The sequence below is a fragment of the Salvia hispanica genome, chromosome 4, assembly GCF_029641045.1.
Source record: "Salvia hispanica isolate PSC_SH4W2 chromosome 4, Shi_PSC_v1, whole genome shotgun sequence".
In the NCBI taxonomy this organism is placed as follows: Eukaryota; Viridiplantae; Streptophyta; class Magnoliopsida; order Lamiales; family Lamiaceae; genus Salvia; species Salvia hispanica.
The window spans coordinates 15786317-15813504 of record NC_142695.1 but is presented as its reverse complement, the minus strand read 5'-3'; the positions used below and the strand labels follow the sequence as shown (position 1 = coordinate 15813504).

Genomic DNA, 27188 nt, shown 5'->3' with positions numbered 1-27188 from the left:
TAGAAGGACCTTGAGAAGGAGCAGGAACGCCAGGAGTGGGAACGCCTGGAGAAGAAGGAGGGACGTTAACCTGTGGTGCAAGCTGCTGCTTTATGAGGAGGCATATGAATCTGTTTGTATGATATGGATGAGATTATAGTTAACTAGGTAAATGCTGGTTTTGGATGAGATTTGTAGTTAACGAGGTAAATGTTGGTTTTGACCTGTGAGAGTGATGTCTACAAGTTAACAAAATACGTTTTAGCTGAATAGTGTACATGCAAATGATGTAGATTTTATGCCAAAAAAAAAAAAGCTTGATTGAAGGCAGATTAAAGTTTGTTCTGAAGAGGCTCGCAGTAGCTGAGAATGAAGGTTTTCCATGTTTTGCAATGTAGAGTGAAGGCATTTTCTATGTTTCAACTATAACTTGATGTGCTAAATTAAGGTTTTGACTCTGGTTTGCATTTTCTATGTTTCATTTGACTATTAGGACTTGGTTGGAGATTATACATATTCTTGTTAGTTGAATTAACAGTTCAACCTTTTTGTTACGACTAAAAAAACACCAAAGATAGTGTTACTGTAAAAATTTATGAGATAAAAACTCAAAAATTAGTGTAAATTTTGAATTTGGTGTAAGTAAGTAAAACTATTTTTTAATACCAATATATACTCTAAAATAGGTTTGAATGAGTTTGGTGTAAATGGTAGGAGACGACCTTATAATATAAGGATTTTTAGTTGTGAGTTAAAATCAGTGTTTTAAAAATCAGATCGGCCGGCCGGTTGAACCGGTTCGGCCGTGAACCGCAGGCTTCTCCGGTCCCATTTGGCATCTAAAACCGTCAGACAATTGGGCCGTTTTGAATCGGTAAAACCAGGCGGTTCGGCCGGAAACCGGAAATCGGTTCGACCGGTTTCAAATTTAAAAACAAAAAAAATTATTTTCACACTTTCAGATCTAGCTGACACGCTCTCTTTCTCCGGTGCCTCCACGACCCAAGCCCCTCCTACTCCGGTACTTCCATGGAGCCGCCCCCTCCCAGGCGCCGGTGGAATTGGTATTGGAGGTGACTTTCTAGAGGCGTTTGGCTTAAGAAATGAGGTAGAAGTGAGGAGTGAGAGTATTGAAGAGAAGAAAGAGAGAGTGAAGAATATGAGTCTTCGAAATTATAGAAGCAAAGATGAGAAGTGATAGATGTGATGTAATTGGACCAATTATCTAAATTAACAAATAAATGACTTTACTTCCCCATGCATGAGTCAGACTCTCTTCATTTCACTTAAAAATCATGCCTAGCCTATATCTGTATTAATACACTACTCCGTATATTATCCGTATATTAGTACTCCCTCCGTCTCACAAAAATTAAGACAAAACTTTTGGGCACGGAGATTAAGAATTTATATTAAATAAATAAGAGAGATGAAAAAAATAGGAAAGATAAGAGAGAGTAAAGTAAATGATGGAATAAAGTAAGAGTGATTTGATGTTTTGTCTTTTGTTAAAAAAGGAAATGACTCAACTTTATTGGGACGGACTAAAAAGGAATACGACTCAACTTTTATGGGACGAAGGGAGTATTATATTAGTTGTTTGCATTGGTAAGTTTATAACTAATGCGTAGTTATTCAATTAAATACGGTATTTGATTATGTATATTTATGTTTTTTCCATGTTGAAGTGATGACAATCATTTAATTTTAAAATAAATATTTATATATATTTTTTGAATAATGTTCCGGTTCAACTGATGGTTCGACCGGAACCGATAGCCTTACCGGTCCGCTTACTGGTCCGATTTTTAAAACATTGGTTCAATCGTCATATTGGGATTTCATGAGTTGGTCTTGGGCTTGGTCTGAGCATATTCTTTTAGGGTTATGGGATTGGATCGGGCCTAAGTTTGACAAATGGCCCAATAAGAGAAATTATATTCAATTATGTATGTGCGGGCCCAATAAGAGAAATTATATTAAATTATGTATTTGCGGGATTTCGAGTCTTAGATTGAAGAAAAAAAATATATTGGTGGTTGGAGCTTCCAAATTTAATTTGGATTTGATTATTTGATCTTCTCTTTTTATTGCCTAGCTTAAAAGCCAATTTTTTTTGTGATCTTATAAGTGTCACTTAATTAGACGATTATTAAATTGAGAGAGTTAGAAGGGCAGTTTCTTTTGACAAACGAAAGAAAACTAATGACCAGACTCAGTCTTTCTTTAGCTGGCTCTTCTTGATAACTATACCCCACGAATATAGTGGTACGGTGAGATCGATTTTCCAACTTCGTGGAAAAGTAAAATAAAATTTTAGCCGTGCCCTTGCATCACTCGAACACACGAGTTTTGCAAGGTTCGATCAAATGATCTACGTTCACTGAAGTAACGAGGTCCGATCTTTATTACTTTCGGAAACCAATTAATATACAATGAACACTAGAACGATGGAGCTAAAACAAGATGATGATGCAGCCCAAGGATTGCCGTTAACAGTGCTTGTTGGATCAGTCATTCCGAAGCCAAGGCAAGAAGTTCAAGAATTAATTCAATAAATGTTGGCTCAAGACGAAGGTGGATTTAATTAACCCATTGATTACCGAACATATATGGTGAAAAATCTAATGACAAATGAAATGATTTGAAAAAAAAAACAACATACGATAGATTTTAAAGGTCAAGATAGCATTGATAAAATCAGTAGTACAATTTGAAATACAATTAATCTTGGGCAACCGAACACCCTCTGTTTGAAGTCATCGAGCATTTCTTTCTTCTTTAGCTTTAAGGGCATCCACCTCCTCGTTTGATAGAAGATCGATCATCGGTTCATATACATCCCACTCCTTCCTCTTTCTGAATCTCATTACTCAATTAGGGATTGTTGGGAATGAAATTTAAGGATACTGAATCAATTTTGCAATTGCTCACCTGACTACGCTGGACTTGCTGCCAAATAACTTAAATAAGTCCGCAGCATTCCCACTGTTCTTGCTGAGAGGAAAATAACACAAACAAGGTTTTAGTATCAAAATAGAGCAAAACGTAAACAAATAACGAAAGCTGAATCTAACAAGAGACCTGGCCTGGCTATGTTCGAGCCCCCTGCGGCCTTTCTTGTTTATTCTGCTTTCACGGGCTGAAGTCACATTCTGTACAGCAATCTAAAACAAGAAAAGGCTACAATTATAAGACCAATATGCGATTGCCGAATCAGCAGGGTAGTAACATAATTTACAAAGATAGAACCATGTACAAATTCGACTCACCTCATAAAGTTGTTCTCGTATGGCAATTGCAATTGCAGGCTGAAGAAAGTGAAATGCAGGACGGTAAGCTTTGATAGAAGTGCTCATAATTAAAATGCAAGCAAAAACAATTGAACATAAGATAACACATAGTATTTGAAAGGAAATGAGAACCAGCCCAAACATAGTACAAGATCACGGTCAGCACTTCAGGCTCCATTTAAAGCACGCACAGACATACAGAGCACCTCATTCGACATAATATAAAAGGGCATAAATGGTATCAAGCTCATCTTAACAAATATGTTGAAACAAACAAACAAATGAAAGAAATCTTAGAAATGATAAGCGAAAAACTAAGAAAAATTTAAATATCTACCAATAAGTTCACAAGAAACCATAGCGTTGGAATCGTAACATTATTCAGACTTCAGAGACATCCTTTGCAAAACAAAAAGGTTACTAATTAAAAGGGGGGAGAAGGGAGATGCAAGTCCACAAATTTTATGTAATAGAAACAAGTTGTCAGTAATGATTCCATCTAGAATGGAAATATTTTTATTTGATGAAATTGGTTAACGAAAGGAGCAGGTTAGGCAACATAAGTCTCAGACCTAATAGAATGCAATATGCATGCTTCCTAATCCTGTCACAGTAATATACTTCAAGGCACAGTATTCCTTCATGATATTGGCTACCATCTCTCTGCCTTGGTGCTTCACAGTAATAATATGTTCCAATATTTGATAAATCGACAAAGGTAATTTTTCATTTTGTTACCATAAAATATGAGCAGTCCTAAATGCACTCTGCTCCAGGTAATCAGATGGGATATGTGAAGAATACAATGAGGTTGGAAATTTCTCGAAATCCAAAAAAAAAAAACAACTTTAAATTCTATTCCAGAACTCATGCTCAATGAATGATAAAAAAAAATTGGTTACACATCTAGGGTGGGACACAATTTGCATGGTTGTTTCAGGAAGAAACATGAACCAAGGAAAGAAATCAGAACAAAAAATGAAAGTAATGCACAGCAAAATGCTCTTTCAATCTAAGTGGAAGTATTGAAAATTTGAAAGTACTAGAATGGAGAGAGAGGGGCAAGATCATGGAATTGTGACAAACCTTACCACCTAACGTTACTACCACAACCTTCCCATTATAACACCATTGTAGACTTTAAACTCAATGCTATACAAACTAAATTAGATCGCGAAGTGCATGATTTCATTTTGATAATGTGGGTCATTATTGTTTGTTGAAATCATAAATAAAGGCAAAGCTAGTGCTTACTCCAACTTCAGGATCTTCAATGCCCATGTCTTTGCAAAAAGTTTTGGCAAATTCTTCCGGGTTGCTCTCGAAGTTGTTCAAATCCTGAAATGTTTGCACATGTGTTATGCATATGTAAAAAATGCTGGCTGAAACATGAAGAAAAGAATGAAATATCTGCAGCTCTTACCCATAAAAAATGATCTTTTATAAGAGTACTGTTAACACGAAGATCAAGCTGGGGCAAGTATATGGACAGAGGAAAAAAAAATCAATTGAAGCATGGTTAGAAGCTAAAATCTGCAACTCAGCAATGACAAACCTTGATAGGAACAACTTTCTCGCCAGTATACATATCTTGCCCTTCATACGAGCGAAACTCAGTTAGCTGTGTCTACAATAAGAAGCATTTGAATAAACAGTCAGACATAGCATGCAGAAAATATATACGAAGTTAAGAACCTTAAGCACCATGTCAATTATAGTAACAAATTGAGACACATGCACGGTTTTTGCTGAAAGTCCTACGTATATACATCAGATGGCTTAGAAAAGCACATCTTGCGGTCCTTGCTAAGAATTTTAAAAGAACACTTTGGATCTATAAGGGGCTTAATACCTAATTTGTAAGCAGGAATCCCCATATTCTGGTTAAAGAATAGATATCATCAAAATAAGAAACTAAGACATGGTCGGGTGTGTGTGTTGGCCTAGCGGTTTAGTGGTTAATGCCTAAGGCCAAAAGTCCCAGGTTCGAGTCCATTGTGGCTTGGTCTTCATATTTAATGTTGTAATTACCACTTTTTTAAAATGAACACGGTAGTAATGTGTGAGTGTATCACAAAAAACTCATTCATCCCCTCTTTTGTGTAACTAATCAGGATAGTGCGAGGAATTGGTAGATAATACAATACCTGTATGGACTGAGCAATCTGAGTGACAAAAGCAGGAGGCAGTTTTAAGTCTTTCACTGTTCTTTTTGCAAACACCACTACTTCAGAATCAGGATCTTCAATTGGAAAAACAATCTACGCTTTCAGATTATACAATGTAAGAATATCCAATGAAAATTTAGGATAATTTGAGTAACATGATTCAAGAGTATATCACTACCAGAAGTTTACAATTTTAAACAAGTGACTATTGTTTCAACAACTAATTGCAGTTTAGTATTAAACTGAAGGGAACTGAGAAATGGTTCTACTAGCTTGTATATCAGCCAACTAGCAATAATGAAAGGGAACAGCTGATTGAATTTTATTTTCTGACTGATGTTCCAGATGGATGATCTGCAGCTTCTATTTTTCAAAAAAAATATTGAAATAATTAGAACATTATGTCAAAACGGATCAAACAATGGTGAATGAGCAGTTATAACTAAAATATATCCAAGAAATAACAACAAACTCAAAAATTGGTAAACCTAGAGTTGGGTATTAACTGTAGTTACAGTGAAGATATTTAAAATTACCAGAAGGGTTCCAGATGAAAGCATCTCTAAATTTCTGGCCTTCAATTTCAATGTCCAGGCGTATCGGGACTAGGTTATCTGCTGTTGGTCTGCCCATTACAGAACATCGATATTTAAAGTTAACTAGAAAAACACATGTTGAGAGAGGGATATAGCGAGAGAGAGATGAGCTACTATCTTACATCCGGAACTTGACTGGGTTTCTAGCTGTGCTCCAAGGAGAGTGGGATTTCATGCTCCACTGCTATGTGGCTGTCTCTCTATTTCCTTTGATGATTATTAAGTAAGTCCAAATGGATACCTGATGCCGTCCCTGCAGTCAGAGTCTGAAAGTAAACGTGTTAAGAGCAACCCAATGAATGTATCTTTTGACCCAAATGCAAATAAGAGATTATTGCAAATCCCTAACAAGGACCTTCTGTTACTGTATGATGGAAAATGATTAGGATTAATTTTTAACTATTAGTTTATTTCAATTGTTTGTTGACTTAATTATTAGTATTTTTATTCATTTATGTCTTTTGCTTCAGTTTGCGTGCTTGACCTGTTTAGTTGTGTTAGGAAATAAACGCACAAGTAATCACGAATATAATTGAATAAACACGGGAATTGTTCCAGTTAGATACAATGTGTATCTGCTATCTGCGTCTAGGGGGTGACGTCAAGCTATAGGCCTAAAGCAAAAAATGTGTTCATGTCATAGCTATATAATGAAAAATTGAAGTCAATAGAGAATGTGAGCAGGCAAAAGCTTGCAACATCAACAACATAATTAATTCCTGGCGGTGTGGCAAAAACTTGCAGGCACAAAAAACTCCTAAAACCCAAGCCCGTGCAAATTGCAAACATGAGAATCCATTCTAGTTCATGTGAAGCTATAGCTGACCATTTTTAAAGGAAACTCTTGAGGACCCTGGCCTAGTGTTTGCTCCGTTCTAGATCCATACGGCTACCGACCCATTTTAACCATCACAAAAGTCGCTCAACTTTCATAGGCCACTCACATTATCAGTCCCTACAACATGGGGAAGATTGTGACAAAAAACTGATGAAATATTTTGGCATGAATAACACATTTATTTCACAGAGAACTTTAAATTCAGATTCTTTAAGCATATGTTTAGATGCAGAAAGGGTTTAGATCTTACTAGTATGAATGAGAAAGAACATCATAGACCATGAAACTTAATGAAGCAATTCACTAACTTATTAGTAGCCTTGCAGTTTTTTGGGAGTGTGCTCACTAACTTAGCAAAACTACCTATTTGGGGGTAAGAGTGTGCGGATTTTTACTATTGAGTTTATTTTAGAAAATTTGAAAACTTGAGAGAAAGATATCTAACCGAGATTAAGGGCGACGCTGGCGTGAAGGAAAAGAGAGTGCAACCGCCGAATGTAGTGGCGGCAGGACGACAACAACGCCGGTGGCGTGAAACCGATAGAGAGATGTGAGACGAAGGCGAGAAGTAGAAAATGAGAGGAAGGAGGAAAAGAGAAGTAAAGGACAGCAGTGGACGGCGACGGCGTGAGGCAAGTGGTCGTGAAGTAGAGCTGGAACAACTGACGAGGCAGGGCGGTGAAACGGCGGGTGGAAGGAACGTCGGTGAGGCAGAAGCGGCGGTGGTCGTCTTGACGGCGCCGATCTGGTTGGTGTAGGGTTCGGTTCGATTGGGCTTTAGTTGGGCTTTCAGTATCTTTTATGCAATCCAATAATTAGTTTGTTGTAATTTTTTCGATGACTATTTTATATTCTTGATTTTTTTAGTATTAATTATACATGATTTAAAAATATGTATGTTTTCTTTTCATTTTAAATGTAAAAAATATTATACTCTCTCCGTTCCATAAAAGTGTCTCACTTTCTTTTTTAATTTGTTACATAAAAGATGTTACATTTCTATTTTTAGAAAAAGTTCTCTCTCACAATAATATAAATATTGTATTTTCTCTTTCCACCTAACAAACAAAACAAAACATCATAAAATCTCATATCGTCCCACAAGTGTGACATCTTTTGTGGGACGGAGGGAGTACTAATTAGTATTTGTATTTTTTCATTCGTAAATACTTGAAACATAAATATATGTATATTTACTGAGGGAAGTGATAAAATGCAAACTCGTATATTGTACAAATTCCAAACTATGATCTGGATAGTTAAAAAATATCAACATATGACGAAATAGTAGCAACAGAAAATGTCAACACAATATTAACACAGCATCAACCGTAGACATTGTGTTGATATTTTCTGTTGCTACTATTTTGTCATTTATTGGCATTTTCTAGTGATCCAGATTATAGTTTGGAATTTGTACAATATTTAAAGTTTGCGTTTGATTACATTCCTATTTACTAAAGGGTTAATATATAGTAATAGTAGTACTATGTACTCCAAACCCACTGTAAGCGCTCTTTCTCCTTTTATTTTATATCTTATTCTTAAATATTAATATCATTATCTCTTCTCAATCCTCTGTTTCATTTGTTTTATTCCTCTTACATCAAAAATTAAAACCGTAAAAAATTATTTGTTAAATGATAGTGAAGTGAATATTCATCTTACTTATGACATGGTTTTATCTAATGCTAAAGATTCTCTTAAAATCATTATTTCAAAGATTTATCCTTCTTATACGGATCGCGAAGACTTGAGTAATTGTTTGCAAGATCGTGATGTACTTGCTCCCGCGCTGGACGTTATTGATGAGGTTAACAAGTTCTTGATTTCGTTGGATCAGCTTTAGGGTCGAGTATATTTGAGCTCTAATAGCATTTCAAATTTGAAATTTAAAACTATTTATTTGTTCAAATTATTTGTTTTTTTCTTTTGGATATAGTAGTATATTTTTCTTTATTTGTATATCTTATTCTTTTTCATCCACATATTTCCTATTTTGTTATTTCTTTTATTTAATATTACTACACTCATAGTATTAGACATTAAAATTGTATAAAATCATATATTGAATATGAAATGGTTCAATACATTATTATCTTGATAAAAGTAAAAATTCCTTTTTGGTGTTGTTTATAATGTTATGAATACTCTTTATAATTATTTTATATTATGTGTATATATATATATATATATAGATTGATGGAATGGATGGACTAGATTAAAAGGACAAATCTGATCTCGTGTTGCATTATTAGTTCATTTGCGTGCATTATAAGGGTAAAGCAGTAAAATAACATACTACCACAGGCGTTTCAAAACGGAAGGTCCGATAATTACTCGGCATTTTCATCGACCTTTAATCTGTTATCTCTCTCTCACTCCATCCCATCAATACACGATCAAAGACATTTCTCCCCTAATTCAAACTACCAAAAAACCTAGCCGCCGCTCTTTTTCAATCGAAACCACTTTCACCATCGATTCCCGCCGTGAAATCACCGTCGGTCGACAATTCAATCTCACAAAAGCAGCTTTTTTGGTTCGCGCGAGCCGTTGGTAGTCGATTCATCTCCTGGTAACAAAAAAGGTGTGCTTCCGAAGTCTTTTTTTTAGTTAGAAACACTCCTAAACCTCGATTGGCGACGTTTACAAACACTACCAGTAGCCGATAAACAATTTTTGGTGTCCTTTGAGTTTCGATTCGAAACAATGCACAAATTTTTTTTTGCTCGATTTTTTGGAAAATGATGAAATTGCGAGCATTATAGTTAGGGTTATGTTCATTCTTGATGTATTAAGTTGTAGTCTGAGTTATATTTGGGTTTTCATCCATTGACTTTCGATTTGGAATAATGCACAAAAGTTGTCATTTTTTTGTGGAGAAGATGAAATTGTGAGCATTTGATTTAGGGTTCTAACCATTATTGAAGTATATAGTGGATTTCTGACCAATATTTGAGTTTTCATCGATTTATGGTTGAACCTCACTGATTTATGGTTGAAACCTCACTGATTTCGTCGATTTCATCTCGCATATATAGAATGACTAAAAGAGGTCGGCCGTACAAAAGCCAACCAGAACCGAGTGAAGGTGGTGCATTATTTGATCATTGTTGTACATTATTGTCCATTTGATTGGATTCGAACTCTGTGTTCATTGAGAAATTGCTATTTTTTGCACTATGTGGTATACGTTTAGTATAGCAAGTAATTGTTTAGCATCATTTGTTGTGTACATTGCATCATTTGTTCAGTACATTGGTTAATAGATGTCGTGCATTAATTGCTGTAACGTATACATTATTTGTTCTAATACATATCTTTTTCCTATTCTGGATAGCATCTAAGCAGCGTCGGGTTGAGTTTGACGAAGCGGTTGACGATGTTATTCCAATAGCATTAGCCCAGAAGCTTCGTCAAAGGTTAGCCGATGAAAAAGCTGAAACCAGTTCAGCCAATGAAGACGGGGAGAAAAAGAAACCGAGGGTTTAGATGTGGCAAATGAAGACAGGACATGTTGACCTTGGTGATGATCAGCAAGGAAACATCTCAATGCCCCAGTCAGAAGGTTAGGGGTGTCGAAACGGGTAGCGGGTATTGGGTACCCGCTACCCGACAGAAACGGGTAACGGGTTGGGATCGGGTAATCATATTTTTGGTTTTGCGGGTAGATACCCGCTCGGGATACCCGATAATCCCGAAAATTACCCGATTTTAGTTAAGTAGTATTTTGTAATCATTAATATTAATATAATTTTAAATTATCCAGGTCACACTCAGATTTCTATATAATATTTTTTTGTCTTTTTTTCTTCTATTAAAGAGCATACAAATACCAATCTTATATAGCATACAATAGCATATGTGATATGTATACAGTAGCTACACAAATACAGTAGCATATACATATAGTCTAATCACTGATGATTATGGATTCTTTAATGTGCTTTTAGGATGCACCAAAATACTAACATTACTATGGATATATAACTATCAACAAGTCGAGGATAATGCAAATAATAAATAAAAACAAAAAAAAAATTTAAAAATCGGGTCGGGTCGGGTACCCGTTGTGTCGGGTGCGGAATACCCGACTCGGGTATCGGGTAATACCCGACATAGTACGGGACGGGTATCGGGACAACAATTTTGGCTGAAATCGGGTACGGGTACCCGACTCATCGGGTGCGGGTACCCGCGGGTACCCGTTTCGACACCCCTACAGAAGGTGATGCAATACTTTGTCAACTTTACAATGCATTATATAGAGAGTTTGTTGCATTACTAAATCATTATTTCCTCATTATTTACTTGTGTCAGGAAACATCCCAATCCAGGAGCAACCAGGTGATGAGATGCCTGACAACCGATAAACAAGGGCCACACTGGAAGACCTATCGAACATGCATAATTCGGTTGGTGGATCTGGGACAGCATCTAGGACATCCGGGGGTGGTGTGCCAATCAAGACATGGGTAGGAAAATAACATGTTAAATATGTACATGTTCTTCATTTTTTTACATACTTAACTGTGGTGCAATTGTGTATAGCCGTCTGAGATAAGAGGTAAAGGTGAAGGTGGAGTCACCTTGGTGAGGAAAGATGGAGATGGAAACGGACCTAAAATCAAAGGCAAGGCTGAGAAAGCAGCAAAAAAGAGTACAGGGTCAAGTAAGGTGGCACGCGCTGAGATTCCAGCTGATAAAACAAACAAGTCAATGAAGGAGGTAGCTCCTAAGGGGGGGAAGGGAAAACAGGCTGCCCTTACAAAGGTAACTCTAATAATTGCTTAGTTGTGTGCATTATATAGTAATTATTATGCATTACAACCAATTGTTATCTTGTTCATTATTTACTTAGTTGCGTGCATTTTATAATAATTATTATGTATTAAAACTATTATGGTGTTATGCATTAAAACCAATTGTTATCTTGTTCATTATTTGCTTAATTGCGTGCATTATATAGTAATTATTATGCATTACAATTATTATGGTGTTATGCATTACAGCCAACTGTTATCTTGTTCATTATTTGCTTATATGCGTCCATTATATAATAAATATTATGCATTACAAGCATTTTGGTGTTATGCATTACAACCAACTGTTATCTAGTTCATTATTTGCTTATTTGCGTGCATTATATAGTAATTATTATGCATCACAACCAATTGGTAATACGCATTATTTACTTATTTGTGTGAATTATATATTAATTATTATGCATTACAAGCATCTGTTGGAACGTTACTTTTGTCCAAGCAGAAAATTGCTCTAGCTAGTGAGAAGGGTATTGAGATTGGTGTTGTGAAAACACCAAGCTAATCTGAAGGTGTTGCTGGAAAGGGTGGGAGGGGAAAAGGCTTGGCCATTCCAGATGTGGATTTTGAAGGGAAGGGCAAAGGCAAAGAGATCGAGCAAGATGTGGCTGGAGATGTGGTATGTCATATTTAACATGTATGGTTGCCTTTTCCAAACGCGCTGCTGACTTCTCCACATAACTCCATAGGTGCCACCAACCAATCTAATGTCAACAAGTTTTGGAAAGAGAGGCCGCCTGGGTTCAACTTCGAGAAGTGGGTTGAAGAGTACGGGCTGGATTGATTGCAAGAGTAATCATTAGAAACGCTATTGACGTTACCTTTAACACTGCTGTTTTTTTTGGATAACTCATTTTGATGTGGTAAAAAGACGACTTGTTTTGAACTATACATATCTCTTGATAACTGAAGCATATTTTGCTACTAGTGTGTGATATCATAAACACAACATATACAACTGAACCAAGTAATGGAAATGTACTCATGAGTAATGTGAAAAAGGTTAAAATATTAACTGGATTTTGATGAACTGTTGCTTGGCATGTTATGGAATAATATAATAAACAAAGTAAGGACGACTTGTTGCTTGGCCTGCTATGGAATAATGGAATAAATAAAGCGAGTAATGCACAGAATGTCATTATTAATACACTGATCCGTCAATGTAATCTACACCAAGTTAAGTCATTGCGTGGAGTAATGTACATATTCATGAATGATAATGTACGCTAACAGGTTAATAATGCAAGGCTCTTATTGGATATGTAAGAAATGTTTGTAATAATGAACTGTGTCCGAACAAAGTTAACCCCTATTAAACAATAATGTACAAGTTCTTTTACTTATAATGCACATTAACTAGCGAAAAATGCAAATTTATTATGCGTAAAATGTTGACAATGGTAGAAATAATAAAACTAAGACAACGAAACAAATATAAGACTTAACACAAAACGAAAACTAATTTATTAGGTACAAAACCCCTCAAGATTTATTAGGTACAAAACACTTCGTCTTCCTCGTTCGACCTCTTGTTGCCCTCCCTATTGCATACGACATAATACCAAGTAGTAACATCGTCCGTCTTTCTCATTCCTTGTTTGCGCGTATCAAAACCAACAGTGCGAGCATATACATCGTAAAATGCGAAATCAAAATCTAGTGATTGGAACTTCTGACAAATCACAGGCTTCAATTGTGGAGAACATTAAGGTATAACGAACACTATACATAAAATCAAAACAACAAGCATATCAGAATTTATTTTCATTATATGATATAAATCGTACATTACAAATAAGAAAGAATGCATTATACACTACTATTCGTACATTATATAAATCGAGAACTACAACACAGCATCCGAGAAAAAAACTAAACCCTAAACCCTAATACATGAGACTTGTCGCCTAAGCAAAATACTAAACCCTATCCACCAATGACTGCTAAACCCTAATGGATTAAATTAAACTAGCCACCTACATTCAAACACAAGTATTGCACAAAACCCTAAGATTGTATAACACATAAATAAAAATAGTTTAAACAAAATGGTCATAACATACAAACGTCAGATTAATGGAGAATGTCATCAGATTAATAATGAACATGCCAAGTACGTAAATTACTTTCTTCCATTATTGAAGAAAACGTCAAGGAATCGTGACTTCTCCAATAAAACCGGAATTTGTAAGAGGATGAAAAAAACGATAAAAATTTGGATCTACGAAGAAGTAGAAAACCGTATGTTCTTCAATGGAGAATATTAGGAGAATACAAGATGGAAGAGAAGAAAGATTAATTGTATCGTAGAAAATAAACGCTGAAATCTTTTGATGGAGAAAATCAAGCTACTTACCATAACTAAATCAAATGTGTATGACAAGAAGGCCCTTTTTGATTTTTTTGATGAATAAAATTTAATTAATCAAGGTCTATTTTGGGCCATTAGATCTTTAAATTGAATGGTCAAGATTAAAAAGGAGAATAGAACATTAAACCAAAAATGAATATGAATACATCCCTACATATATATTTATATATTATTTACTATATATATATATTTTTAATATATTTAGCTGTTAATATATCTTCATTACTTGTAACTCTTTTTTCCCACGAGTGATAATACTAGTCTATATCTATACATATATAAAAAGCGAGTTTTGACATTCTTTTGAAATATTTATAAAATTTTTCCTCATTCTGAAATATTTATTAATTATCAATCAATTTGAATATTTATGAAATAATTCATTCCTTTTAATGGCTATAGTTATCACCATATTAATCAATTTAAAATGTACTATAAAAGTAGAGTTTAGGGAAAATTAACCAAAATACCATTATAGTTTATAATATCATATTTATAATACCATGTAATAAATATATTGAAAATACTTGAACTGTCATATTTATGAGTATAAACTATAAACTAAATGTACAAAACTCCTTCTATCTAATATTGGTATATCAACGGGTTATAAAACATAGTAGTAGTAAATTGTGGCAACGATTTGGTAAATGTATTTTACTTTAAATTGGTATAGAACAATATGTAAACATATAATTTTCATTATTTTTTTTCGCTCTTGATAAGGCTAATTTCATGCATTGGTTATGGGGTTAAATTCTATAATTTCCCGGGTCTGACAAAGTTTTGTAAACCAGGTGTGTAGAGAAAAGACCAGATCCAGGAAGAAGATGAAATCGCCTGGAGAAGGAAGCTGGCAGAGGAAGAGGGCAGGAAAGAGAAGATTTTCAGTAGAAGAAGGAAAATTCTGGACAAGGGCAGAATGGGAAGCACAAGGAAGAGTCTAGAAGCTTCATCCCTTATAAATATGAGCACGCGCCTTACATGAATCATCCATCATCCTTTAGCTCTTAGTTTAGCTTTCTCATTCTCTACACACACACACTTGGGGGAAATCAATTTGGGGGTTCACGGTCAGAATATTCATCGGAGTTGTATAACACCGTCTCCACGGGAGGCGAAGATACAATCTATTTCCTGCTTTCAGTTTTTGTTTCTGAATTTCCCGAGACTTCGTTGTTCGAAGCTCGGTCGTATTTTGTTAAATTTCCGTTGGATATTGCACTCTTTAGCTATGGAATTCACTGCTATGGTTTTGTTTCATGTTATCGCTGCATTTTCCGTTTACTTTTGATGCTTTTTGGTGATTGATCTGAGTTTGAAGTTGAATTGTATGGAGATTGTAGTTGATCGGTTGAATCCGGTTAAATCTGTGTGATCGGAGATGGAATTTGCTTTGGTATGCTGTGGATGGCCTGGATCCGGAGTGGATGAAGCGTCCAGAGTTTGGATCTGTTCATGTTTGCATGGTCTTGATGTTTAGATTCTGTTTCCTTATTTACTTCGTCTGGGGATAGTAGATCTGCTTGAATTTCAGTAGTTAATTGGAGTAATCGGTTTAATTTAGCTTGCTCTGTTTTCATTTCATGTTTGGCTCTGTATTTCCTCTGCATTTCGCGATCAAGGTTTTTGAGAAGATGAAGTCATTGTTAGTTAAGCTTTTAGTTAGTTGATCTGCAGCTTTTCGTTCGTACTTTGCTAATTTTGGAAAATGGTCCCCACGATTTATCTTACCTCTGTCTAAGTTAGTTTTAGGAAGACGTTTACCGGGTCTAGTAGTTGTTTCCGCTCTGGGTGAATTTGAGTACGTTTGTTTTTCGTCATGCATGTCCCGTTATTCCTGCCTAGATCTAGCTGTTAGGATAGAGCATTTTATTTCCCCAGTCTAGTAGTTAAATCTCAAACCTAAAAATGTGTGGCAGTAGCCAAAAACAGTTTGCAGGTCTCCTTACATGTTTACTTACGCATCCATCTCTGTGGGATTCGATCCTTACTTCCCTGTACTAATCTTTTTTAGCATAGCGGGTTGAGGGTTTTGAAAAGTAGGAAGTGATTGTGTGCCCAACGACAGGTGATTTCGAGGGTTCTCTGAGTTCCTAGACCCTGTGATCTAGTGGATTCTCTGGATCTGAGAAGTTTGAATATTGATAAGGCTAATTTCATGCATTGGTTATAGGGATAAATTTTGTGATTTCCTGGGTCTAACAAGGTTTTATAAGCCAAGTGTGTAGAGAAATCGCCAGCCCCAGGAAGAAGACGAATATTGCCTGGAAGAAGAAGCTGGCGGGAAAAGTGAGCGGAAGAAGGAAGAGTTACTAGATTGAGGAGCATCCAATTGGAGGGCAAAATGGGAATCACAAGAACAGTCTAGAAGCACTACCTACTATAAATAAGAGCACACGATCAACATGAAGATATCTCTTTTTCCATATCGGCTCTTAGCTTAGTTTTTCCACTTTACTCTACACACACTTGAGGGGAATCATTCTGGGGAGTTCACGTTTCGGATCTAGTTGTGGTGTAACACCGTCTCTACGGAGGCGAAGATATAATCGTTATTTGCTTTCAATTTACATTCCATATTTCCCCGAGTCTTCGCTGTTCGAAGCTCGGTTGTGTTTTGTTATTCTCTCGTTGGATACTCCGTATTTTGCTATGGAGATTTCTATTTTGGTTTCAGTTATGATATTGTCCTTTTATTTGTTTGCTTTGGTGGATATTGTTGGTTGATTTGAGTTTGGAGTTTGAATTGCTTGGAGGTTGTGGTTGATCGGTTGAATCTAGTTGAATCTGTGAAGATCGGAGATGGAAATGGTGTTTGATTGTTGTGGATGGCTTGGATCTGGAGTGGATGAAGCATCCGACGTATAGATCTATCGCATTTGCATGGTTATGATGTTTTGAATTCTATTTACTTGTTTGCCTCGTCTAGTAGTCATGGATCTCTGTTAGTTTTAGTCGTTCTTTGTATCCATCGGTTTAATTTCGTCTGCCCTGTTTCGATCTTTGTTTGCTCTGTTTTTCACTGGTTGTTTCGTGATAAAAGTTAGAGAATATGATGTCGTTGTTAGTTAGTACTTTAGTTAGTTAATTTGCAGCTTTTTCCGTCGTACTATGCCGTTTTAGGAAATGGTCCCCACATTTCGCTTTTCGTCTGTCTAGGCTAGCTCAAGAAGTCGTTTACCCAGTCAAGTAGTCATTTCAATTACTTTCAGTCATCATGCATGTCCCTGCCTAGATCTAGCTGTTAGAATAAAATATTATATTTACTCAGTCTAGGAATTAAAGCTCAACCCCGAAAATTGCGTGGTAGCGGCCAAAAATAGCTTCCAGGTCTTTGAGCATGTTTACTTACACATCTGTCTCTGTGGATTCGATCCCTGCTTCCATGTACTAATCTTTTTAGCTATAGCGGGTTGAGGGTTTTGAAGGGTGAAGGAAGTGATTGTGTGCCCAACGACAAGTTACCCAAGGATTCTCTGAGTTCCTAGACCCGGTGTCTAGTGGATTCTCTGGATCGGGAGATTTAATTTCAAACACACCTCGCTGACTTTTCGCAACTCTTCAAATATATTGACATACTCGCACGAGAATTTCCCAGCTCTTCAACTCTTTTTCACATGTTCATGTGGAGTGGTTGAGTGAAGAATCTTCTTACGACTGCTGAGTAATGGTGCAACAGTTACAATTGTAATGGTGTAGCTGTTATATTTCAGTTACACACTTACACTTCAGTTTCTTGAGAGTGTCATGATTATCTTCATTATTATAATTACTGTATATTTCTCTCTCTATATAGATTCATAGAATATAGGGGAGGGACTTATCTGAGAATTATTATTAACAGCATTAGCCGTCGAGGCCTTCACTTCTGAAGGAGTATCTATTGGTTAAATCTGAATTCTAAAGGTGATTATGAGGTCAAAGAGGGGGATGGTGATGGGGATGCTGGCAACGAAGCACGACCGGGATCCTAAACTTGTGGCTTGGGAGACGGAGGAGGAGAACGCGCTGCTGATACATGCGATGAAGAAGGCGTTTGATTTGATCATGGTTGGGCGGAGGCATATATAGAAGAATACCCCGCAGTTGATGGGACGATTAAGTTAATGCAATAACTTGTCGGAGCTTGGTCCGGTCGGTTGATAAAGAACTTTAATTATGTTCATTTAGTTCTACAGGTAAATGTACTGTATGAAAAAGTTCTCCAAAATTTACGGGTAATTCCTCTTTTGTCAAATTCTTTAACTCGATAAGTTTTTATCTTTAATGATTTAACAATGGAATATTGCAAATATTAATTGTTTCATGTATTTATTATTGATTTATATTTATTGTATACATTTTTATTTATTTTTTTATATAATGATATTATTTCTAATTTTATTTAATTAATTTATAATTTATTATAATATTTTGAAAACATCTTAGTCCGTGCATAGCAGGAATGTAATACTAGTTATATATATATATATTTTATCAACTTGCTAAAATACTCCATAAATTTTATGATATTGTTAACAATATTGAGTCCTTGACTATCGAAAATTAGGTGTAGCATGTTAGTTACCACTTACAATGGGCTAAATCTTCCTATCGAAAATTAGGTGTAGCATGTTAGTTACCACTTACAATGGGCTAAATCTTCCTACTAAACATAACCTAAGATTTTATTGATTCATTATTCTGTCCGAAGGCTTTGGGGCCAATTAAAACAATTTCAGTTAAAATCCCAACAATCACAGTTTTTCTCCTTCTTCTTCACTTTAATTAATCAATTGTTTTATTATCAGCCTTGTCTTTGACGTAATAAAATAAATTTCAAATAATCTCGTATCAAATTTTAATAATTGCGGCTTGATGCACATATCACACGCCTGCTGCGTTACAGCCTGACTCTAGCTTGGTTACAGAAGATACCACCAAATAGGCTATTAATATTATTCGATTTTATTTACTGATATAGAAAAATGACTTGTATACATTTAATAGTAATAGCACTGAATACACAAAATTATTGCAAAATTGGAAAGTGGAAAATATATTACAGCTGCAACGTAACTTTATTATATATACGTATATATCTTATTTAATCTGCGTCCTGATTTTTGGATTTATTGGCTGGCGACAGCCTGTCAGCAACAAAAGTCCCACTCTCTCTCCTGAAAGACTACTCTCCCCTACCTTTTATTGATTTCTTCTTTCTCTCCCTCTCCTCTTCGCTTGCAATTTGTTTTCTCTCACTAGGGGTTTTCTGGCATTTCTCCGGAATTTCAGATTCAACGTCGTAGTTTGCCGGATCATTCACAACTCGTAAGCTTTCTGCACCTCCTCTGTTTTTTTTTCTATTTTTAATGTTGGATTATTGCCTTTTTAGGAAATTTTCTTCGAATTGAAGTGGTTATTTATAGGTCTAGCAATTTTCATACGAATGTGCGGATGGTTTCGTGGCTGCTCGTGCCTGCGTTTTTCCTGTATTTTTAATTAACGGTTTAATTGTTGTTTGTAATTTTCATTTTCCGTGCATGTTGCGGTCTTTGATTTTCTAGGCGTTTTTATGTAGATGTATTATTAATTCAGATAAAATTTATGGCCTGGAGTGTTGTTTGGTATATCCGTTGCTTGAAGAAGCTAGTATTTTACAATAGAGAGACTGAGTTTCTCGTTTGTCATTGAATTGTACATGCACCTTTCGTTTTACAAAAAAGTTTGAGGTTGATGCTCTCAGACTTGCAGCTGTAGGATGAAATAAACGAATTTAAAGTGAATTTTGTAAATCGTTTTAATGAGTAGCCAATTTGTAATTTATTTTGATTTAGGTGATTGCTGCTTTATGATATTATCTACTTTGGCTGTTGGTCTTCTGACCATTTTGTTGGATAGTATCTCCTATATACGGATATAGGAAATATATCAGAATGTTGTGCCTGGTTAGATCTGATTAGAGTTCAGCTGTTGCTTATTGGATAATTTCATCTGATACTAGGCACTAGCTCAGATTTGGTTCTCATCACCTGTTGGTACCAATGAGGAATGTCCAATTCCACTGGAAGGTTTCTGGACCATCTCTCATTTTGTGCTTATCATATTCTCGTAAGATTAAAATGAGATGGGCAAAATACAGTAGTCTTTATCGATTTGAATATCTATTTTTTAGCAAAAGGTGTTTTAAATGAAAAGTATTATTGGAAAGTGTAAAATTATTCATATTTAGAGAGACAGTTTCTGAGTCAAACCCTTGACAAGATAAACCTAGTTTCCCATACTATCTATTGAACAACTTATCTTGGATTGAAAAGTTGCTTGGTAATTCTCTATTATGCTGATAGCTTAGTGCTGGGTCACGATTTTAATTGGATGGCTCTGTATAATGGTTTCCATGCTCTGTCAATCAGTCTTCACACTTCACCTAGAGTATACTTAAGTTGAACTTAGCCAATGTCACTTGTAACCGAGTGCTAGTAGCTAAATAGTTTGTGTTTGCAGAGACATGTGACAACCTACTGATTAAATAAGCTGCAATTTCTTTGCTCAGTTGTCTGATTACATGCTTGGTCTCTCTATTTAATTTTTTTTATATATATATTAGTTCAGCATATAAGGTGTTGCTACTTTTGTATTGGAATTTGATTTGTTGTCTTGTTGTCTGTTGACAAATTACACTATTGTGATTTAGTGGACCGAATTTCTGTAATCATTGTGGTGAAGTTTTCTTTACTGAATTGGTTGCTCCAGGATCTTTTGCTCACATTGCATTGCATTAGTTGACATGTTATATCTTCAAAAAACTACCCCTATCTTTTATTCCTTTGCCATCTGCATTGTTTGGCCAATCCTTTAAGATACTTCAATAGAAGAAGTTATTCTTGTCAGTAGTATTTTTTATCAATGAAATCCGTGAAAGCTATTTTCCCACTTGCCCTGTAACCTGTTGCTTGTATTTTCCTGAAAACTGCTTGCCAGTCAATGACTTATTCCTGTTTGACTGACTTTGGTGTTGTCGTCATTATTGTTATAATTGTTTCAGGTATTATTTACTTGTTTGCTGGTCCTGTGGACTCCCTTACTGAATAGAAGATATTATTGTGTCCATGCTGGCGGAGAGCATGCGTGGAATCTGTGCTTTGGGTAATGCCCCAGTCGAGATTTGTTGCTGATGCACTTGGTGTGGTGACAATTGGCCTTGTTGCTGTGTTGGTCGTTCTGGGGTTGTTCTGTATCGTGTACTCATTTTACTTCCGCAGTCAGATCCTTGGGCAACGTTTCAGTCAGCTTAGTTATTTTAGTGGTCCTTGGATTATCAGAAATACATACATCTTCTTTGCAGTTTGGTGGGGTGTTGGTGAAATTATTCGGTTGAATTTGTTGAGGCACCATGGAAGATTCTTGGATGCCCTCACTTTGGAATGGCAGGAAAATGTCTGCAAATGCTACATCATTTCGAACCTGGGATTTGCAGAACCATGCCTGTTTCTTACACTCACTTTTCTTCTTCGTGCATCTCTACAAAGGTCTGGACCGTTAGGTCACAAGTGGAATGCCAAAACGACCGGTTTTGTTCTTGTTTATTGCATCCCGTTGTTCATTCTTCAGCTAGTAGTTATCTTAATTGGACCAAAGTATAAGGACCATAATCCGAAGTTGCCTTCTTATTTCGTCAGAGCAGCTTCTTCTGAGGCAAATCACGATTCTGCCTTCTGCACGTACCCTCTACTGAGTACCATCTTTCTTGGTCTTTTTGCTACCATCATAACTATCTACTTGTTGTGGCTTGGTAGGAGAATTCTTCATTTGGTGATTAATAAGGGTTTGCAGAAGAGAGTGTACATGTTGATCTTTTCTATCTCCGGTTTCTTCCCATTAAGAGTTGTTCTGCTTGGTTTGTCGGTCCTAGCTGATCCAGAAAAACCTGTGTTCGACGCCATATCATTCTTGTCCTTTCTTTCCCTTTTATGCTGTGCAGGGGTGGGTATTTGCATACTCGTATACCTTCCTATAGCAGATTCTTTATCATTGAGGAATCTGCCAATAGATACAGAAGCTAGGAGGGGGGCTGCTGGTAATGAGTGGAATGATACAAATTGGTTAATTGCTAATCAGAGCCCAGTTGAAGGAGATCTTGTTAGTAGAAATTCATCTGCCTCCTCGGGAAAAGGTGGATCGATTTCTTTCCATGCAAATGAAACCTCAGGAGCAGCTTTTGTGGAACTAAGCCTCTTCAGTCCTAGCCAGCATTCAAGTCCACCTGGGTCTCCTAGAGTTGTCGGCTGGTCTATGGTTGCTCCCGCGCAAGGTTAAATTAGCTGCTGAGAGGCCTGGCCTGGTGCCGAACATTTTTGCGCTCAACTCAGTACTGTCTGTAAAGGATTTAGCTCTTTAATAATGATTGCTAATTTTGCTTCTGGTTTTGAGATAGTTGTTTGCTTTTTTATGTTCTTTTTTTAGTTTTTTATCCACCTTCTTTTTCTTGGTGGCACTGTTAATCTGTATCTCCTAAGTTTGGTTTGTTGACGATTTTACATATTCACTAATGATTGATATGCTTCTCAAGTTTCTGTTTCTGTATTGATGATCAAATTAGTTATCTGCTGTATAGAATGTTTATCAGAGTATGTGACAATCTTTAAAGGGGTAATGAAAGTTGATTCATCTAAGTTATCATAGCAAACAGTGATGATTATATGTGTTACTAAGCACTATAATAAGCAACAAAAATAAATTCCACACCAAATTCTTAAGTTTGAAGAGAAATTGGACTTAAATTTTGTACTTATTAAAAATTGTGAAATTAAAATCCATTAGATCGTAAACTTCCTTCCACATTAGGTGGTCGCTTCTCCATGAATCCCTCCACACTTGTCTCTCCCCATTGATTTCTTTATTTTTTTTATATTAAGAAATAGCTACATATTGCATGAGATTTGTTAGACGGTTGCACAGAAACAAAGCAACAATACAAGGAAAGAGCGATTGTTGAATCGTTTGAATGGCGACGTTCAGCGAAGCACCGGCTGGCGACGCGAAATCCGGCGAGAAGATCTTCAAAACTAAGTGCGCGCAGTGCCACACCGCCGAGAAAGGCGCCGGCCACAAACAAGGTTTCTCGTTCCACGCTTGCTTCATTAATTCTCATCTGTATTTGCATGCTGCTTATTCCTTTATTTTTTGTTCACGATACACAATTTATCATGAATTGATTGTCATCGCTTACCTCTGTAGAGATCTATTTCCAGTTTCCATATAATTCGCTTTGATGATCCAGTATTCTCATTTCGTATGTATGGAAATGAAATCTGCGTTTCTCTGCCCTACTTCTTCTATGATTGTACTCCATTCCTGCGTTTTTTCTAAAATTCAGATTTCTGCATCGAATTTCCCTGTAATCCAATAGAATTTGACATTGTAAGATCGTTTATATTTACGGAATTTTAAAAGTTCATCATATTACATATATATGCGCAAATATGGGCGATGATGGCTGTGGTTCACTGGTTCTTGTATGTTTTGTCATTGGTGTAACGTTGTGATCTTGCATAATCATAAGCCGGCCACATATATATGATTATTGGTAGAGGATTTACGTCTATTGACTCGTTGGAACTCTCCAGGTCCTAACTTGAATGGCCTCTTTGGAAGACAATCCGGTACAACCCCTGGTTATTCTTACTCAGCTGCAAACAAGAACATGGCTGTGACTTGGGGAGAGAACACACTTTATGACTACTTGCTAAATCCAAAGAAGGTATAAACACATTTGTGATTTGTTTTTTTGTTTTGTAACTGAGGGATTTACTTAATACTACATGACACTATTCTTGCCTAAACTAGCTGGTGTCTTGCTCCTCATCTGCAAATGAAACTATGTTCTACACCAATGAATGATTGACTGCCATGGATATATGTGATCTTTTACTTCTTACAAAGAGGTGGATTCTTCTTGTAGTTACATGAAATAGTGCAGCCTAGTTGCATTATGGCTGTAATTCCACTTTGAACTATTTACTATTCCTTACCTTCAATCTTTGGTGCTCTTGTTTGATATTAATATCGTCATCAAACAGTATGCTTGGATTTTTACTTGATTAGCTAATGTGATCTTACATCAACCTCCTTGCTAATCTTGATGATTAATGCAGTACATTCCTGGAACTAAGATGGTTTTCCCTGGATTGAAGAAACCTCAAGAGCGCACAGATCTGATTGCATATCTCAAGGAGGCTACTGCTTGAGGACTCAGAGCTAGTGTTTATAGCTTCATGATAAGCTAAGAGATAAATGAATTGTTGATTTTTTATAAGACGAATTAAGTACTACTAGTTAGATGCTTTGGTGGATAAGAGCATCATATTTCTACATTGCTTTCTTCTTCATTTTGTTCATCTGGAACCATTGCCGGACATCCATAGGAAAATTATAATCTCCAAATTTAGAATTCATAGTCTCTATTGAAACAATTTTTTTTGTGTTCGGCCATTTATGACATTGAAATATGATCATATGTCTTACTTTGAAATTTTAATTATACGTATTATTTTTTTTTCAAAATATTCAAAGATAATTTCAGTTTCATGTATGGTAGTACTTATTAGTTTTTATCCATTAAGCACAAACTTTTATTTTTTTTAGAGCATCCGCAACGCTGCCTTGTTGCGGTCTCGGTCTCGTCTCGACGAGACGAGACGGCATCGAGACAGTGTTGCGGCTCCCGTCTCGTCTCGACGCCCGACGCGTTCGGAAGAGGCCGGCCTCGAGCTGGCGAGACGACGCGCGCGGCCACGTGGCGCGCGCTAAGTGATGGCGTGACGCCCACTCGCTGGCCCGCGAGTGGGCGTCGGAATTATGACGTCATAAATTTATTTATTTTTTTAAAAAATTGAAAATTCGAAAAAAAAAATTGAAAATTTTAATATTTAATTATGTATTTTTAATCATGTATTTTTAAATTTTTTAGGCCTTTAAATTGTAATTTTTATTTTATTTAATTATATTATTTTTTAATTATGTATTTTATAATTATGTATTTTATAATTTTTTAGGCCTTTAAATTGTGATTTTATTTTATTTAATTAAGTGTGTTTTTATTAATTAAATTTGTTGGAAATAAAAATTAAAAAATGAAATTGAATGAATAGTTAAGAGATGGATAATAGATGGTTAAGAGATGGAGGGATGCAGGTGTTGTCTCTTAGTTAAGAGATGAGCTGAAAAGTACAATGGGGCCCATGAATAGTTAAGAGATGAGACGGTTAAGAGACGGATAAGAGACAGCGTTGCGGATGGCCTTAATGTTCGTTTTGATATTTTTTTGAATGTCTGTTTTGAATGTTCAGAAAATGTACATTCGTGTTTATATATTTTGTTGACATTGTATCTTTGTTGACATCATTTGTCATCTATTGACATCAAATTTTGAAATATAATGGTCCAGATTTTAGTCTGTAATTTGTAGGAGAAATGCAGTTTGTAGTATATGGCAGGACCCTAAACCATTAAGGAGTATATTAATATATTTGGAATTTGGATTACTCCTGATTGCAAAATATCATATTCGAAGACTCTAAGTTATCATATTTTGGTTTGGTGCAAATAGATTTTTGAATTTTCGGATATTTTGCTCACTCCTATATACTCTCCTCATCTCACATTTCTTGAAGTGTTTTTTTTTTCACGAGATTTAAGAAAATTGCATTTAGTGAGTTAAATAAAATAGAAGAGGGAATAAAAGAGTAAAGGCCAAAATTGGTCCAGAACATATGACCATTTTACGTTTTTGGTCCTAAACATTATCTTTTGGATTTTTTGGTCCTGCACATATGAAAATTTGATCATTTTGGTCCTCCGTCAACATTTTCGTTAAAAACTACTAACATTTTTGGTCCTAAACATTATCTAACTCAGTGTAAAAATAATTAGGGAGTAAAAAATCAGAATTAAAAGTTTAATTTGGTCAAAATCGACCGTTGACCGTTAGTTTTTAACGGAAATGTTGACGGAGGACCAAAATGATCAAATTTTCATATGTGCAGGACCAAAAAATCCAAAAGATAATGTTTAGGACCAAAAACGTAAAATGACTATATGTCAGGACCAATTTTGGCTTTTACTCGGAAATAAAATAATAAAGTAAAGTAAATGTGATTAGATGTTTTGTTTTTAGCCAAAAATAGAAATGACTCAAGTAACTTAGGACGTGCCAAAAAAAGAAATGACTCAAGTAACTAAGGACACATAGAGTATATCACAGTCGTTATAATCTAAGTTATGCATCTCAAGAAGAATCAAGATTATCTAAAATAAAATTGACATGAGTCTAATAAAATATTGTTAAATTGTTGCAAGATTAATGTAGAATTTATTATTTGAAATTTTTTTGACATTTATTCGGATTCATGCCAATTCTATCGTGTTGTCTTACTATTCATGTTATAAAATTTCAACCATAAGTCAAAACTTTTGGATTTCACGCTAAACCGTCAGGTCAATCGGCTCAATTTTGTTGATATATTAAATGAATACATGTACAAATGTATGTTTTATATTAACTCGAAACTACTATGTAATTCACAAATTTACGAGAATATATTATATCATGCATAATTATATTTGAATTTATATCTATATTTTATTTGAAGTATAAAGATAAAATAAAAAAATACACTGAGTATAACTTTCAAATAATAATTTAAAAGTATTACTTTGATTAACTTTTAAATGTTTTACAAAAGTAATAAAATAATTAAATAATGAGAATTCTCTTATTTTGGACCAGTCTTATGATATTCGGATCCATCATGTCACGTTGCATGCTACTCCCTCCGTCTGCCATTAGGAGTCTCATTCATAGACGACACGAGTTTTAAAAAATGTTAAGAAAAGTGGATGAAAAAAAGTTAGTGGAATAAGGATAGTTTTAAATGAAAATTGAGTGGAATGAGTTAGTGAAATGTGAGATCCTATTACCATTTATGGAAAAGATAAATCGAAAGTTTTATTTATTGACGGGCTAAAATAAAAAAACGGGACTTCTATTCAAGGATAGAGGGAATACTCGTAGTGAAATTTTAATTGCTAGTGTATAAATTATCAATGCCATCCCTATAAATTATTTTAGATT

At 35.5% G+C, this 27188-nt stretch overlaps 3 protein-coding genes across 6 annotated transcripts; 2 read left to right on the top strand and 1 right to left on the bottom strand.

The window, feature by feature from the left end:
- Positions 1 to 2622: 2622 nt before the first annotated feature.
- BSH (transcription regulatory protein SNF5, putative (BSH)) lies at positions 2623 to 7688 on the bottom strand. 4 transcript variants are annotated; one of them, XM_048095248.2, is made up of 12 exons: positions 7320 to 7688; positions 6863 to 6991; positions 6159 to 6302; positions 5977 to 6065; positions 5420 to 5514; positions 4828 to 4899; positions 4696 to 4743; positions 4527 to 4610; positions 3252 to 3290; positions 3064 to 3146; positions 2914 to 2976; positions 2623 to 2838 (listed from the first exon to the last, which is right to left on the bottom strand). In XM_048095248.2, exons 3-12 carry the CDS (start codon positions 6209 to 6211, stop codon positions 2739 to 2741), a joined length of 726 nt encoding a protein of 241 aa, XP_047951205.1. In that variant the 5' UTR covers positions 6212 to 6302; positions 6863 to 6991; positions 7320 to 7688; the 3' UTR covers positions 2623 to 2738. The 4 variants fall into 4 exon arrangements, with proteins under 4 accessions (XP_047951205.1, XP_047951204.1, XP_047951206.1 ...); XM_048095247.2 differs by lacking the exon at positions 6863 to 6991; XM_048095249.2 differs by lacking the exon at positions 6863 to 6991 and having other exon boundaries at positions 5420 to 5475.
- An 11532-nt stretch (positions 7689 to 19220) lies between these two features.
- On the top strand, positions 19221 to 22624 carry LOC125195841 (uncharacterized). The gene is made up of 2 exons (XM_048094098.2): positions 19221 to 19387; positions 21102 to 22624. Exon 2 carries the CDS (start codon positions 21206 to 21208, stop codon positions 22370 to 22372), a length of 1167 nt encoding a protein of 388 aa, XP_047950055.1. The 5' UTR covers positions 19221 to 19387; positions 21102 to 21205; the 3' UTR covers positions 22373 to 22624.
- Positions 22625 to 22712: 88 nt separating this feature from the next.
- LOC125195842 (cytochrome c-like) lies at positions 22713 to 24593 on the top strand. The gene is made up of 3 exons (XM_048094099.2): positions 22713 to 23172; positions 23683 to 23816; positions 24211 to 24593. Exons 1-3 carry the CDS (start codon positions 23061 to 23063, stop codon positions 24301 to 24303), a joined length of 339 nt encoding a protein of 112 aa, XP_047950056.1. The 5' UTR covers positions 22713 to 23060; the 3' UTR covers positions 24304 to 24593.
- Positions 24594 to 27188: the final 2595 nt, after the last annotated feature.